At 33.9% G+C, this 15023-nt stretch overlaps 1 protein-coding gene across 1 annotated transcript in view; it reads left to right on the forward strand.

Moving 5' to 3' along the window:
• Positions 1–14247, forward strand: part of AIMP1 (aminoacyl tRNA synthetase complex interacting multifunctional protein 1) — a 37213-nt gene extending 22966 nt beyond the window's left edge. Inside the window, exons 6-7 of the mRNA XM_045820117.1 lie at positions 6077–6245; positions 13991–14247. Of these exons, the coding sequence (XP_045676073.1) occupies positions 6077–6245; positions 13991–14157 (336 nt within the window). The 3' untranslated portion in view covers positions 14158–14247. The remainder of the gene's footprint in view (positions 1–6076; positions 6246–13990) is intronic.
• Positions 14248–15023: the final 776 nt, after the last annotated feature.

Consider the following 15023-nt stretch of genomic DNA (forward strand, 5'->3'; position numbering starts at 1 on the left):
GCTATATGTTCCATCCTCATGACTTACTAACTTATAACTAGAAGTTTGTACCTCTTATTCCCTTTCACCTTATTCGCGCATCTCTCTGTGCTCCTCCCCTTGGCAACCATCAGTGTGTTCTTCCTATCTATGAGTCTGTTGCTGGTTTGGTTAATTTTTTATATTTTACATATAAGTGAAATCATATGTTATTTGTCTTTGTCTGACTTATTTTACTTGGCATAATACCCTCTAGGTTTAGCCGTATTGTCACAAATGTCAATACTGCAGTTTTTTATTGCTGAATAATATTCTGTTGTACGTAAATACCACATCTTCTTGATCTGTTCATCAATCATTACACACCTAGGTTTCTTCCACATCTTGGCTATCGTAAATAATGCTGTAATGAACATGGGGGGTGCATGTATATGTCCTAGTTTATGTTTTTGGTATTGTTTTCTTCAGATAAATACCCAGAATTAGAATTGCTGGATTATATGATAGCTCTATTTTTAATTTTTTGAGGAACCTCCGTACTGTTTTCCACAGTGGTTACACCATTTTATACTCCTAGCAATAGTGTCTGAGGGGTCCCTTTTGTCTACATTCTTGCCAACACTTGTTATCTGTTAACTTTTTGATAATAGCCATTCTGACAGGTATGAGGTGATACATGATTTTGATTTGCATCTCTCTGGTGGTTAGCGATGTTGAGTATGTTTTCATATTTTACCATCTTTATATCTGTTTTGGAAAAACTTCTATTCAGATAATATACCCATTTTTAATTGAATTGTTTGGCTTCTTTGTGTGTGTTAAGTTGTATGAGTTCTTTATATATTTTGGATATTAGTCCTCTATCAGAAAATGCTATTGCAAATATCTCTTATGATTTGTTAAGTTTCTTTCCATTTTGTTGATGGTTTCCTTTGCTGTACAAAACACATTTAGTTTGTAGTTCCACTTCTTTATTTTTGTTTTTATTGCCCTTTTCCCAGGGAGACATATCTAATAAAATATTGCTGAGAGTGATGTCAAAGTGTTTGCTGTATGTATTTTCTTCCGAGAGTTTGTGGTTTCAGGTGTTAACATTTAAGTCTTTAATCCATTTTGACTATTTTAATGTATGGTTCAAGAAAGTGTTCCAGGTTCACTTTTTTTTTCACATATTTAGCTAGTTTTTCCAACATTATGTATTTGTATCTTTCAGCTTTAATGAATTTATTAGTTTTAAATTCTGTCTGTCAGTCTTTAAGGTTTTATGTATATAGTATCATGTCATCTGCAAATGGTGATGGCTTTACTTCTATCTCTCCTATTAGGATGCCTTTTATTTGTATTTCTTGTCTAATTGCTGTGGCTACAACTTCCAGTAACTATATTGAATAAAAGGGCTGAGAATGGGCATCTTGTCCTTTTAATGATCTTAGGGGAAACGCTTTCAACTTATCAATGTAGAATTATGATGTTAGCTATGGATTTGTCACGTCTAGGCTTTATTATGTTAAGGTATGTTTCCTATACATCCGCTTTGGTGAGAGTTTTCATCATGAATGGATATTGGAATTTTGTCAAATGCTTTATTGGTCTCTGTTGAGAACATCATATGATTTTTGCTTTTGATTTTACTTAAGTGATGAATAACATTGATTGTTTTGCAGATATTGAACCACCTTTGCATCTCCAAAATGAATCTTATTTGAGCATGGTGTATGATCCTTTCAATGTACGATTGAATTTGTTTATCTAGAATTTGGTTTTGTTGAGAATATTTGTATCTGTGTTTGTCAGGGAAATTAGCTATAATTTCCTTTATTGTAGAGTCATTTTCTGGGTTTAGTATCAGGATAATGCTGGTCTAGTAGTATGAGTTTGGAAGCATTCCTTCCTTTTGAAATTTTTTGGAATAGTTTGAATAGGACAGGTATTAATTCCTCTTTGAATGTCTGGTAGAGTTCACCTGTGAAGCCATTCAGGACCTGGATGTTTTGGGGGGAGTTATTTTTTATTACTGGTTTAGTCTTAGAAGTTTCTACATTTGTAGAAGTTTATACATTTGTTCTAGGTTCAATTTGTTGATCTGTAATTGTTCATAGTATTCTTTCATGATTCTTTGTATTTCTATTTTCTCTGTTGTCACTTTACTTTCATTTATCATTCTATTTGTTTGGACCCTCTCTCTTTTTTTCATTATGAGTTTAGCTAAAGGTATATCATTTTTATTTATATTTTTAAAGGACCAGCTCTTAGTTTCGTTGATCTTTTCCATTCCCTATTTTGTCAATTTCTGTTCTTATCTTTATTGTTATATTCCTTCTACTAACTTTGGGTTTTGTTTGTTCCTTTTCTAGTTCCTCAAGTGTAGGTTTAGATTGTCTATTGTGAATTTTTCTTGTTCTTTGAGGTAGGCCTGAATTTTTCTGAGCTTCCTTCTTAGAACTGATTTTGCTGCATCCCATAGATTTGGGAGAGTTTAATTTCAATTTTATTTGTCTCAAGAATTTTTAATTTCCTCTTTAGTTTTTTATTTGACTGGTTGTTTAGGAGCATGTTGTTTTATCTCCATGTGTTTGTGGTGTTTTGTCCATTTTTCTTCTTGTAGTTGATTTTTAGTTTCACATCATTGTGGTTAGAAAAGATACTTGATAGGATATCAATCTTGAATTTTTTGAGACTTGATTTGTGGCCTAACATGTGATCTATTCTGGAAAATGTTCCAAAGGCACTTGAAAAGAATGTGTATTCTTCAGTTTTTTGGATGAAATGTTCTGTAAACTTTAAGTTCATCTGATTTAATATGTCATTTAAGGCTAATGTTTTCCTATTTTCAGTCTAGATGATCTATCTACTCATTTAAGTAAGGTATTGGAGTTTACTACTATTATGCAATGCTGTCAATTTCTTCTGTTATGCCTGTTGATTTTTTAAAATATATGTTATATATTATGCTGTGACAGCTGTCCCAACATTTTCCCCATTGCCCCCCTCCACCCCGCATATACCCCATTCCCTCCAGTAATACCCCGTTTAGTTCAGGTCCATGGGTCATGCATATAAGTTCTTTGGCTACTCCATTTTCTGTGCTATTCTTAACATCCCTCTGCCCATTTTGTACCTGCTAATTTGTGCTTCTTAATCCCTGCACCTTTTTCCCCATTCTCCCCCTTCCCCATCCCAAATGATAACCATCCAGATGATCTCTATACCTATGATTCTTTTTCTGTTCTGCTTTTTTGCTGTTTGTTTTTTTAGATTGAGTTGTAGATAGTTGTGAATTTATTGCCATTAATGTTCATAGTTTTCATCTTTTTTTTAAAAAATAAGTCCCTTTTATATTTCATTTAATAATGGTTTGGTGATGGTGAACTAACTCCTTTAGCTTACCCTGTCTGGGAAGTACTTTATCTGCCCTTCCATTCTAAATGATAGATTTGCTGGATAGAGTAATCTAGGTTGTAGGTCCTTGCTTTTCATCACTTTGAATACTTCTTGCCAGTTCCTCTTCACCTGTAAAGTTTCTTTTGAGAAATCAGCTGACAGTCTTATGGGAACTCCTTTGTAGGTAATTCTGCTTTTTCTCTTCTTGCTTTTAAGATTCTCTATTTTTAACCTTTGGCATTTTAGTTATGATGTGCCTTGGTGTGGTCCTCCTTGAGTCCATCTTGTTTAGGACTTCTGTGCTTCCTGGACTTGTATGTCTATTTCCTTTACCAAATTAGGGTAGTTTTCTTTCATTATTTTTTTCAAATAAGTTTTCAAATCTTGCACTTTCTTTTCTCCTTCTGGCACCCCTATGATGCGAATATTGGATTTCTTGAAGTTGTCCTAGAGGCTCTTTAGCCTGTCCTCACTTTTTTGGATTCTTTTTTCTTCTTAATCTGATTGGCTGTTTTTTGCTTCTTTATGTTCCAAATCATTGATTTGATTCTTGGTTTCCTCCACTCCACTGTTAGTTCCTTGTAGATTTTTCTTTATTTCACGTAGTGTAAACTTGATTTCTGCCTGTGTCTTTTTTATGTTTTTGAAGTACCCAATGAGTTCCTAATAACTGTTGTTTTGAACCCTTCATTTGATAGTTTGCTTATCTCCATTTTGTTTTTTTCTTTTTCTGTAGTTTTGATCTGTTGCTTTGTTTCAGCCATATTTCTGTTGTCTCCTCATTTTGGTAGCCTCCCTGTATTTGTTTCTATGTATTAGGTAGAGCTGCTTTGACTAGGTGTCTTGATGGCACGGCCTAATGTAGAAAAGCACACACATAAGTTTGATAGGGTGGAGCCTCAGGTAATCACCTGGGCAGAGCCACCTATATGAAGCGTGTTGATGAAGTCTCAGATATGGTATAACTGCTCTGTGGTTCTGTGTGGGAGAGTGCTCAGAAAAGGGACAATGACCGCTGACAGTCCTCTGTACTTTTGTCTAGGAAGAAGCCATCCCCCACTGGAAGTTATGGGGATTATCTTTTTGGCACTGGAACCCTAGGCATGGGAGCCTGGTGTGGGTCTGGGATCCCTTTCTCCTGAGATATCCCTCCTGATTTTTATCTACCAGATGTGGGTGTGGGACCACCTGTTCCATGTCTGTGCACCCCCCCACTTGTTTGAATGAATGTGATTTCTTTAATCCTTGGCTGTCTGACTTTCATGCACCTTGATTTTTCTGAGGATTCTGGGTGATGGTTGTTTTGTAGTTTAGTTGTAATTTTTGCTGTGGTTATGGGAGGAGGCAAGCCGTGTTTACTTACAACTTCATCTTGACTGGCAGCCTCTATGCCCGTTAATATTTGCTTAAGATATTTAGGTGCTCTTATGTTGGGTATGTAAATATTTACAAATGTTATATCCACCTCTTATATTAACTCCATTATCATTATGTTATGCCATTCTTTGTCTTTTTTTTTTACAGTGTATTTTCTCTGATAGGAATATTGGTACCCCAGGTTTTTTTTTTTTTCATCTCTTTTTCTGATGGTCTGTGTTTCTCTTGAGCTGAGGTGAATCTGTTATGGATAGTATACTAATGGGTCTTGTTCTTTATTTCATTTAGCCACCCTGTGTCTTTTTATTGAGGCATTTAATTCATTTATATTTTAAGTAATTATTGATAGGCATGTACTTATTTCCATCTTATTCATTGTTTTTTGGTTGTTTTTGTACTTCTCTGTTCTTCTCTTGGTTTCTTCCCTTGTGATTTGCTGGTTTTCTTTAGTATTATATTTGGATTTCTTTCTCCCTATTTTTAGTGTATCTTTTGTATATTTGGTTAGTTGTTACCCATAGATAGCAATCTATAGCAGTCTATTTTAAGTTGATAGGCAGTTCAGTTCAAGGCATTCTAAAAAAAACCCTCTATTTTAGGTTTAAGGCAGTCTAAAAATTCTGTTTTTACTGCCCTCTCCACACTGTTTTTGACTTAGATCTTTTTGTTTTATTAGGATGATTTTTTTTTTTTTTTTTTTTTTGCTTGCCTGGGAAACGTTTTATCTTTCAATTCTGAATGATAACATTTTATGGTAGAGTATTCTAGGTTGTAGATTTCTTCCTTCCAGCACTCCACTCCCTTCTGGCCTGCAAAGTTTCTGTGGAGAAATCTGCTTATAGCCTTATGGTGTTTTCTTTGTATGTGACTACTTTTCCTCTTGCTGCTTTCAAGACTCTATTTTTAACTTTAGCCAGTTTAATTGTAATATGTTTTTGTGTGGGTCTTTCAACTTGTTTGGAACTCTGTGGGCGTGGATATCTATTTCCTACCCTGGACTAGCAAAGGTTTTCAGCCATTATTTTTACAAATCAGTTCTCTGACCTTTTTTTTCTCCTCTCTTTCTGGAATCCCCATAATGAAAATGTTAGTGTGTTTTTGATATTTACTCAGAGATCCCTTAAACTATCTTGTTTTTTCTTTAGTCAGTCATTGTAGAATTGAGACTTTTTTCATCTTCCTATAAGGCTTTATAACAGCAGTAAAAAATTTGAGATACAAAGTGATAATGATACATCTTCAAAAATAGAACATTTGATACATAGCATATTAGATGTACCTTGATATACTCTTGATCACTCCAAATTCTATACATCTTAATCACCTGTTTTTCACACAGATGCAGAATCGTATGGTGATTTTACTTTGTAATCTAAAACCTGCAAAGATGAGGGGAGTACTATCTCAAGCGATGGTGATGTGTGCTAGTTCACCAGAGAAAGTTGAAATCTTGGCACCTCCTAATGGGTCTGTTCCTGGAGACAGAATTACTTTTGATGCTTTTCCTGGTAAGTATTTATTAGTTTTGTTTAAAATTGTGTGGGAATTATTGTTCACAAAGTGATGCTTGTAGTGTTTAAGTATAAACTCAATCCTGTGTATGATTCACAGTCCCTTACATTAAGTGACCATGATTTTTGAGATTATTGCTATCAGCTCAAAATGGCATATTAAGCTCAAACATCTAAACATCCCCTTTCCCATGAATGTACAAATTACATAAAACACCAGAGATAGTTTTTGCTTTAGATAAAATACTAAATGTAATCCCTAGACACCAAAAGAGTATGATATGGGTATAAAAGAAACTAATGTGCTGCAAAATCATTTAAGTTATAGATTATCTCAGAATGCAACACAGAAATATGAAGAAAAATTCAGACATGGGAGAATAGCATATAATCCTCAAAGTTCACCTAATAGTATGTTTACATATGCTCTTACTTGACTTTAGGACATAGAGAAAATTTCTAAGTTAAAATTCGTATTTATTTTAATAATTTAAAGGTAGTTTTGCCCTGGATGGTGAGGCTCTGTGGATTGAATGCCAGCCTGTGAACCAAAGGGTTGCTGGTTCGATTCCCAGGCGAGGCACATGCCTGGGTTGTGGGCCAGGTCCCCAGTAGGGGGCACGTGAGAGGCAACCACACATTGATGTTTCCCTCCCTCTCTCTAAAATTAAATAAATAAAATCTTTAAAAGTCGGGGGAGAGTTTCATTTCATATTGCTTGTTTTGTCCAGTAAAATGCTCCTGAGACAGACCAAGCTTTATAATGCATGAAAAAGTTTCTTGAAATAGGTCTTGGAAGCAGAAAAGATGCTTGGTAGATGTAGAATAAATTTTTCTTTCATTGAAGAGGGAGGACCTACCTTATAGGAGAACAGTTATAAATTAACAGACTATATTTTATTTAAAGTATATTTACTTGACTAGAATAATGGGAAAATCAGAAATAAGGTTAACAAGCAGAATGAGGTTTAAAAATCAGAATTGACTTGGAAACATGTTTGTAGAAAGAGCTGAGTTTTAATGTAATAGCCAGGCTGATGTAATTATGTAGGCCTGTTTTATTAATCCTATGTTAATTATGTTTCATGAAATAGTAGGATATTAAGAATTTTAACATTGGAAACAACATAGAAAATGTGGATGAAAGCATAGGTTAATTTCCTTGAAACTAAGCTCTCCCCAAATAAAAACTAGAGTAATCTAAAAAAAATACAAGGTTTGTTTAACAAGTATTTGTGACTTTGAATGCCTGTGTATGTCTTGAACCTTGGCAGATTTGAAACCATAATGGTCTGTGCTTTTTTGGTAAATTGGATTTTGGGAAAATCCCAGTCTAAATAATTTCTCAAAGGAGCATGATGATTTTAGATTCTAGTAGCATATGATCACCACTCTTTTATCACAGTATCAAGCACTTCCCTAAAACTCAGATTTGGGAGTAGGTGCAATCATGTATGTACCTGACACCTGAAATTCTATTTAGAAGTCTCATTCACTAAATTGGAATAGAAAACAATAAAGGTGAGCTTTTCCTTTAATATTCATCATGCAGTGGGGAAAAAAAATAAATAAATACTGGTTTACCTTTCCAGATTAACATTTGACTTCTTTTTTATTTAAATACTTAAGATTTAGTACATTTTTTAAGTTTTTGATGTAAATTGTAGTGTATCATGTTTAGAAATGGAATAAGTAGTCTACTTTAACCCACTATTTTATAGATTTATAAACTGAGGCCTGACACAATTTAGGTACTTGTTTAAGGATATGTAGAGTAAGTAGAAGGATTAAAGAGTACATTTTGTTTGTTGATGTTGCTTGCGGTGAATGAAATAGTCTGTATTAATTAATGAAAGTATATAGTTCTTTTATTCTATGACAGCTTTCATTCCCTTACCTTATAGAATTAGCAGGTAAATATTTCAGCAGTTAAGTCACTTGTTATTATCTGGATGTTTCTGTTAAGTAAATTGACAGAAAATTTTACTTAGTGATTTAGCATTAGATGATAATAGCTCTATATGGATTTTTTGCCTTTACCATATTCTTTAGTCCCTGAGTTTGGCTTTCTGTGTGTTTATATTTACATTTTTCCAAAGACTGATATTTCTTCTAAGTGTATAGTTTCCCCTTGTGCCTTAGTACTTGAATATGTAGAGACAGTACCAAAAAATTTCTTTTTCAAGTGAAAGAAGGGAAAACCTAACTTTAAAATGGCCCATGAGGTTGCTTGAATTATTTTCTATTATTATTATTATTTTATTGTTTAAGCTATTACAATTCCCACTTTTCTCCCACTTCTCTCCCTCCCCCAGCCTCACCCTTGAACTATTGTTTTATCATTTATAATAGGCTTACCCAAGCCAAACAGCATTAAATAACTGATAAATTTTGAGACATGAGGTCTGTTAATATTTATCTTCCTCATGGCTCCACATCAGTTACTGCTTCTGTAGCAGTTAATCTGAAAGGAAATCACAGTTAATTCTACACAACACACCATTAGTTTTATTTTTTTTCTTTTTCCAGAGAGAGCCATGATTCATCAGTGCATCTGTTTGCATTTTAAAGCTTAAGGTGTCTGCTAGTACATTTTGATGTTCACTTAATGTGCTCAGTGTCTAGAGATTTACGTTTCATGATATATATATATTAAGTATGGTATAGAAATTGCAGTTGGGGTTCAAACCTTTGCATTGCTGTTTGGCCTTAAAAAGGTTTTTACACTTAACAGTTTTTTTTCTCTAACTACAGAACCGAAAACTTCCATCGAGTTTTAGAAGATGCCAAGTAATATTTTTATAACAATGGCTAAAAACTGTCCCCACTCCATACTTTTTTTAATCCTAAATGTGTGAAGCTATAAATTTTAGTATTTAATGTATAACTGGTCCCTAAAGCACCAAGCAAAACTAACCTGAAAATAATATTTTAGCTAGGAGACAAAGGCAACAACAGCCTTTTGTGGAAAATGCACTGATTTTGCTCTAAAAATAAATGAAAGTTTGCATTCAGAATTTTAACTTCTAAGACCATAATTAGTTCTACTGATACTGAGTCACTGAGTCTTATTAATAAACGTAAATTAATGGTTCATCAGAAAGCCTGTGTGATATGCAAGAGTGTTTCACCTTTGTATCCATTTATTCTTTAAAAGACAAAAAAGCTTGTCTGTATTTGATTCTTCTCTCTAAAACCCATTTCAGTTAGTTTTCCATCTGCTCTGTTCCACCAGAACTTCTGTGGTCGAGATCCCTAATGTACTCTCTAGCTAAATACCCATGGCTTCTCCTCAGTCCTTTTCTTAATTAACTTGACATCTGGCATCACTCCTTCCTGGTAGTCTTCCTGCTTTACCAGCTGCCCTTCTCATTCTCCTTTGCCGATTCTTCCTTACCTCTATGACCTCTTAACATTGGTGTACCCAGACCCTGGTCCTTCACTTCTTCTTTTTCTTCTTTTTCTTTCCACACTTGACCTCTTCTCTTTTCTTGTCTTCTCCTCTTTCCCACTTTAATCCCTGGCTGTTTTATCTAGTCACTTATCTAGCTACCTACTAGACTTCACTAACATGTCCAAAGGGAGAATACACATCCCAGTCTTCCCCCTAGAGTGCCCTTTTTCCTTAGTAAATTTCCATGTCATCCAACTGGAATTCCATTCTTTCAACTGCTCTGTATTTTCTCATGCAGTTTCTCCTTCTGAAAATGACAGTGGGTGTACCTTCTGAACATGTCCAGAATCGTTCTTATTATCTCACCCACAACTTTGGTCTTGGCACCAACATCCCTTACCTAGAGAATTGCAAAGCTTTCTGACTGATCTCCCTGCTTTTGCCCTTGCCCTTCTTCTGTTTTCAGTTATAGTAGGCACAGTGATTTAGGTCAGATTATATTACTACTTTGTCAAAAGCTTTCCATTTGACCCAGAGTACAAGCCTGCCTTCTTCCAGTGGCTTCCCGCTACCTCACTCACTGCACGTACTCTTAACTCTTCCTCAGTCACTCCAGTTGAGCCACTGGCTCTTTCCTGAGATAGCTCCATTACTTATCCTGTTCAGATCTTTCAAATAACATCTTTATTTTGTTTCTCTCCAAAACATCATCTAATGCACTGTGCATTATTTAATGTCTGTTCACACAGATATGTAACTGTCATGACATCAATATTTTTCTTTTTTATTCTTATTCACTGCTATATTCCTATCATCTAGAAAAATACCTGGCATAGAGTAGGAGCTCAGTAAATTGGTTAATGAGTAAATGAAAAGTAACATACTAGTAAAAGTCAAAAAAAAAAACACCAAAAAACCAATATTTGAGAACAGGCCTGAGTATCTGCTTTCATTATCGCAAGATCATTCTTATCAATCACCAGACCACTTTCTCCTGTTGATTAGCTTTGTAAAATTCATTAACCCTTATTTGCCAAGTTATGCTTTAGTTTTTGTGCCACAAGTGGCAATAGTTATAATTATTATATTTCAAAACTCAGTTAATCAAACATAAATTAATTGAGTTAGTGCCAGTCTTTTAATGGCTGTGGTAGATATCATAAAGAAGCGGATGATCAGTGAGCATTCTGTGCAAAATAATGAATGGCCCAATTTAAATGAAGTCTCTGGTTCCTATTTCAGATGTGTGAATGCTTGGGACTCTTGAATTTGTAGTTACTGCTTTTTGTAGGTTTTCAATGCTGAGAATGTGGAGACGGTGGTCATAGCTTTTCACATCTGTACAAACTCATCTTGAACTAGTTCTTATTCCCTATGTGTTTTGTTTAGAATGACTTGGCTTAAAATAATCTCTAAATGATTAGTTCTCTTACAGTATGCATAACCATTTCCAAATGGTGATTATTGGCCGGGTTTGACAATTTCAGAGGCTCTGCACTTTTTAGCTTGAAAAATTTTTGTTGATATCATCACTTACCTTCTTTGCATAGCCATGCCAAAAAGAGGCAGGGGAAGTGAGTTAAGAAAGGAAAGGAAATTAGAAAAATAAGATTTAGAAGACAGATATAATACACAGGAATGATGAAAGATTTCTCTGAAAAATATAGTTCATTAAAGAAATTGTTTTAAGTATTAGGTGTGTTTTCTGTGGGAGGTGATTTAAACTTTTCAACTAGTTTTATACCTACCAGATAGTATATTATTCAGAAGCATGCTCAGTAAGCCAGAAGTTAACAGTGCATCCAAGATTTTCAGTTCTAATCTATACTCAGTGATTATAATGTGACAGGTTTTAATAATAATCTCAGATTCTAGTTGTCCAAGTCATTGCTTCATTTATTGATTTGTTAAAGTCTAGGAACTCCATTCAGAGTGTTACATGTATTGATTCTTGTGTGCTAAAAGACGATAGTTTAAGCTTTTGGGGTTCCTCTTACTTCATTTATTTTTAGTGCAAATCTTTATTCCTTGAAAATTATTACAGTTTTATATAAGAAGTATAAAACTTTCAGATCTTGGCTCCACATGGCATAAGTGCTCAGTGACTTGGGAACCTCTCTGGCCCCAGCTTTTCCATCTGTAAGAAGGGTGTTGGTGGTGGTGGTGTTGTTAAAGAGAAGGGGTTTTGAATGGTATCTGTTTCCTATGTGTTTTGTGAGGTTTAACTTTTGAAACACTTGGCTACCTGCCTTGTTTTTTAAGGTCTTAGTTGTAATTTTTGTGCCTTCATTTCCTCACCTATAAATTGGGGATAATTAATCATTTTTATATAGCATACTGAGAGAGTTAAATAAGTAAATATATGTAAAACACTTAGTGCAGTGACTCTCACATAATAAGCACTACATGTGTTGTGTATTATGCACATTATTTTCTACACATTTCAGTATCTCCCTAATTCTGAGAAGCTTAATATCCTGCCACAGCACAGCTCTTTGTACTTAGGACTTAATGTCTGCCTTCAGCAAGAGTGTACTGCACAATCTATGCTCTTTATAAGAAACTTTTGCACAAATCTGGGACACTCTGCTTCTTAAATTAATTCATTACCAATTAAGAAACATCTTTCTGAGTGGAAGGAATCCAGGGCTAGTACTCTGGTCTCGCTGAACAGCAGCTCACTTCCCCACATGATTTGTGCACAAGTAAAGTAGGATTATGCTCTTGGACTAGGAATGCTTTAGAAACAAAAAATAAAAATCTTTTATATACTTCATATATTGCTGCTTTTTCTTATTCTTCTTTAATTAATAAAAATTAATTATTATATCCAATCTAATTCTCTTAAAGGAGTAAGAGAAATCCTCACTTTTATAGTCAGTGTTTCAGTTTTTATTTCATTGCATATCCCTTTACTATAAATATGTCATTCAATAAACTCCTCTGTCATTCGTGAAAACCTGCATATCAGAGGACACTTTTGTATGTTCCTGCCACTTTTATGGCAGTTTCTGAAGAGCTAATAAAGAATAAAGCTACCATGGCCAGTCAATTCACTCAGTTTTGCTATTCCTATGTATGTATAAGCAGAGAATAAACACTAGATAATAAGATGTAATCAGAATATAGACTTTAATTCGTTCCAATAATATTTAAAAGATTCTTTTTAAAGTAATTCCAAGAGATTACAACATGGGAGTCAGTTAAAAAGCAATCTAGAAAGTTATTTCTATCAGTGTTGAATTATACTTCAGTAATATTTTTATTACTCCCAGGATGATTATTTTTCACCTGAAGCTAATGCTTAAATGATAACATTATTTTTTATTGTTTCTTGAACTTATTTTTCATTCCAAATATTATTGAATATCCCCAGATATTAAAATGTTCTTATATTAAACTTTGCTGGCTAATTCCTTATCGTTCATTAAATAGAAGGCTTGCTTGGTATATTGGTTGTTTTTAAGCCTAGACAATGTGTTCTACAGTTCATTTGCCTTTTATTGATTGTAAACTTTATAGTTGAGCTACTATAAAGAGGGGGGATGGGGCATTAGCCACACGTCAGAATGTTATTTTCTAAAGCATCGTTTGTTAGGAGGCAAGGTGCAGTACTAGTGGCACAACAGCTTTGGTGTCAGAACCTGACTTCACTTGTTGATTGTGTGACTTTCAGCAACTTATCTGAGCCCCAGTTTCTTTATATTTAAGATTAGAATCAGTGTTGTGTGAATTGCATACAACAACATGTGCATAAGTTCCTGTTCTTAGAAAATGCTAGTCTTTGTCTGTATTACCCCATTCTGACTCTTTCCATCTCATCAAATGGAATGGGCAGCAGATGAAACCCAGAGTAGTTATATTTAGCTAGATAACCCCAACATTTAGGCCATTCTCTAGTATTGATAAGAAATCTTTAAGCTTTATAGCAGCAGTCTAGCCATTTATTTTGTGTGATGAAACATATAGTAAAGCAGACACTGCTTCTGCCACAGGTAAAAATGTAACACCGGAAATTATATTCTAATTACTTGCAAATTTTTAAAGAGTACTTTATATTTTTATTTTAAATTCGTAGAATAAATTCATTGAGCTGTATTACTTATAAAATATTTATTATAACAGTGAAAATAATATCTTTAATATTGGTAAGGAAATGAGAAAAGGTGTTTTACAAATGAAGAATATAAACTTCTATCATCATAAAAGTAAAGTAAATGTTAACAGTAAATACTAAAATTCTGATCAGGTCTAAAGATCAGGAAGTACTGCCAAGACAATTCACTAGAAATGTCTATGGGCAGTTTATTTAATATGTTAGCTATATAATTTTATTTTTCGCCAACAGGAGAGCCTGACAAGGAGTTGAATCCTAAGAAGAAGATTTGGGAGCAGATCCAGCCGGATCTGTACACTAATGGAGAGTGTGTGGCTACTTACAAAGGAACTCCCTTTGAGGTGAAAGGGAAGGGAGTGTGTAGGGCTCAAACTATGGCCAACAGTGGAATAAAATAAAATTAAATTAAAATGCTTCAGTTACTAAAATACATTAGAAAGAATTTTAATAACAATAAAAAGAAATACATTTGTCATTTATACCTAAAACCTAAGTGGCTCATTTTTGTGTTATTTCTCTTCTAGACTATTAGTCTTTTACCTTGTGTATGTTGTTTCAATTGATTAGAAAAACACTATATTTTTACCTGTGATTTTTGATCCTTTATAATGTAGGGAGGAAATGTCCTATGTTTTGTGATGATTTATTTTTTATCAGGGATGTTAGCAGATTGTTTTCCCTTTATGCATTTCTAGATGATTTGAACTAGGTTAACATTTAGTTTATTTGTAGGCACATGATGCATGAAATTTCAAGAACTTGGGTTTTTAGTATATAGTGTGTCTGTGTTATAAAGGTCCTCTCTTCAAAAATGACAAGTTAGAATTTGTATAATGTTTATCAACTAGTCATATTGTAATATTGAAAATGAACAACTTTTGATTCCAGAGAGTCAAACATCATAAAAGCTAAGACACGTGACATTTGAACATTATTGCTATTCTTTGCCAAAGCAACCCAAACTTTTTAAAAAGAAATTTCCAACTGCGTTTTGAACTTTTCATTTTATTTAGCAAAGTAATTAGTAATAAACTTTGACTATAAAATATGAACACATTGCAAAGTGTTGCCAGTGTAGTTTCCAATAAATTGACTGGAAAAGCAGCACTCTATTTTTTTCACTCCAGCTGACTTTAAAGATTCCGTGGGTACCTAACAAAACATTGCTTATAGCTTATTATCTTTAGAAGAGCACTTGAGATTGCTATATTTTGCTTTTTCATGAACCATCATATTGTCAAGGTATTAAAGGAACTGGCAGCCA

The sequence above is a fragment of the Phyllostomus hastatus genome, unplaced genomic scaffold (assembly GCF_019186645.2).
Source record: "Phyllostomus hastatus isolate PE091 unplaced genomic scaffold, TTU_PhHast_1.1 phas_scaffold_39, whole genome shotgun sequence".
Taxonomy (NCBI): Eukaryota; Metazoa; Chordata; class Mammalia; order Chiroptera; family Phyllostomidae; genus Phyllostomus; species Phyllostomus hastatus.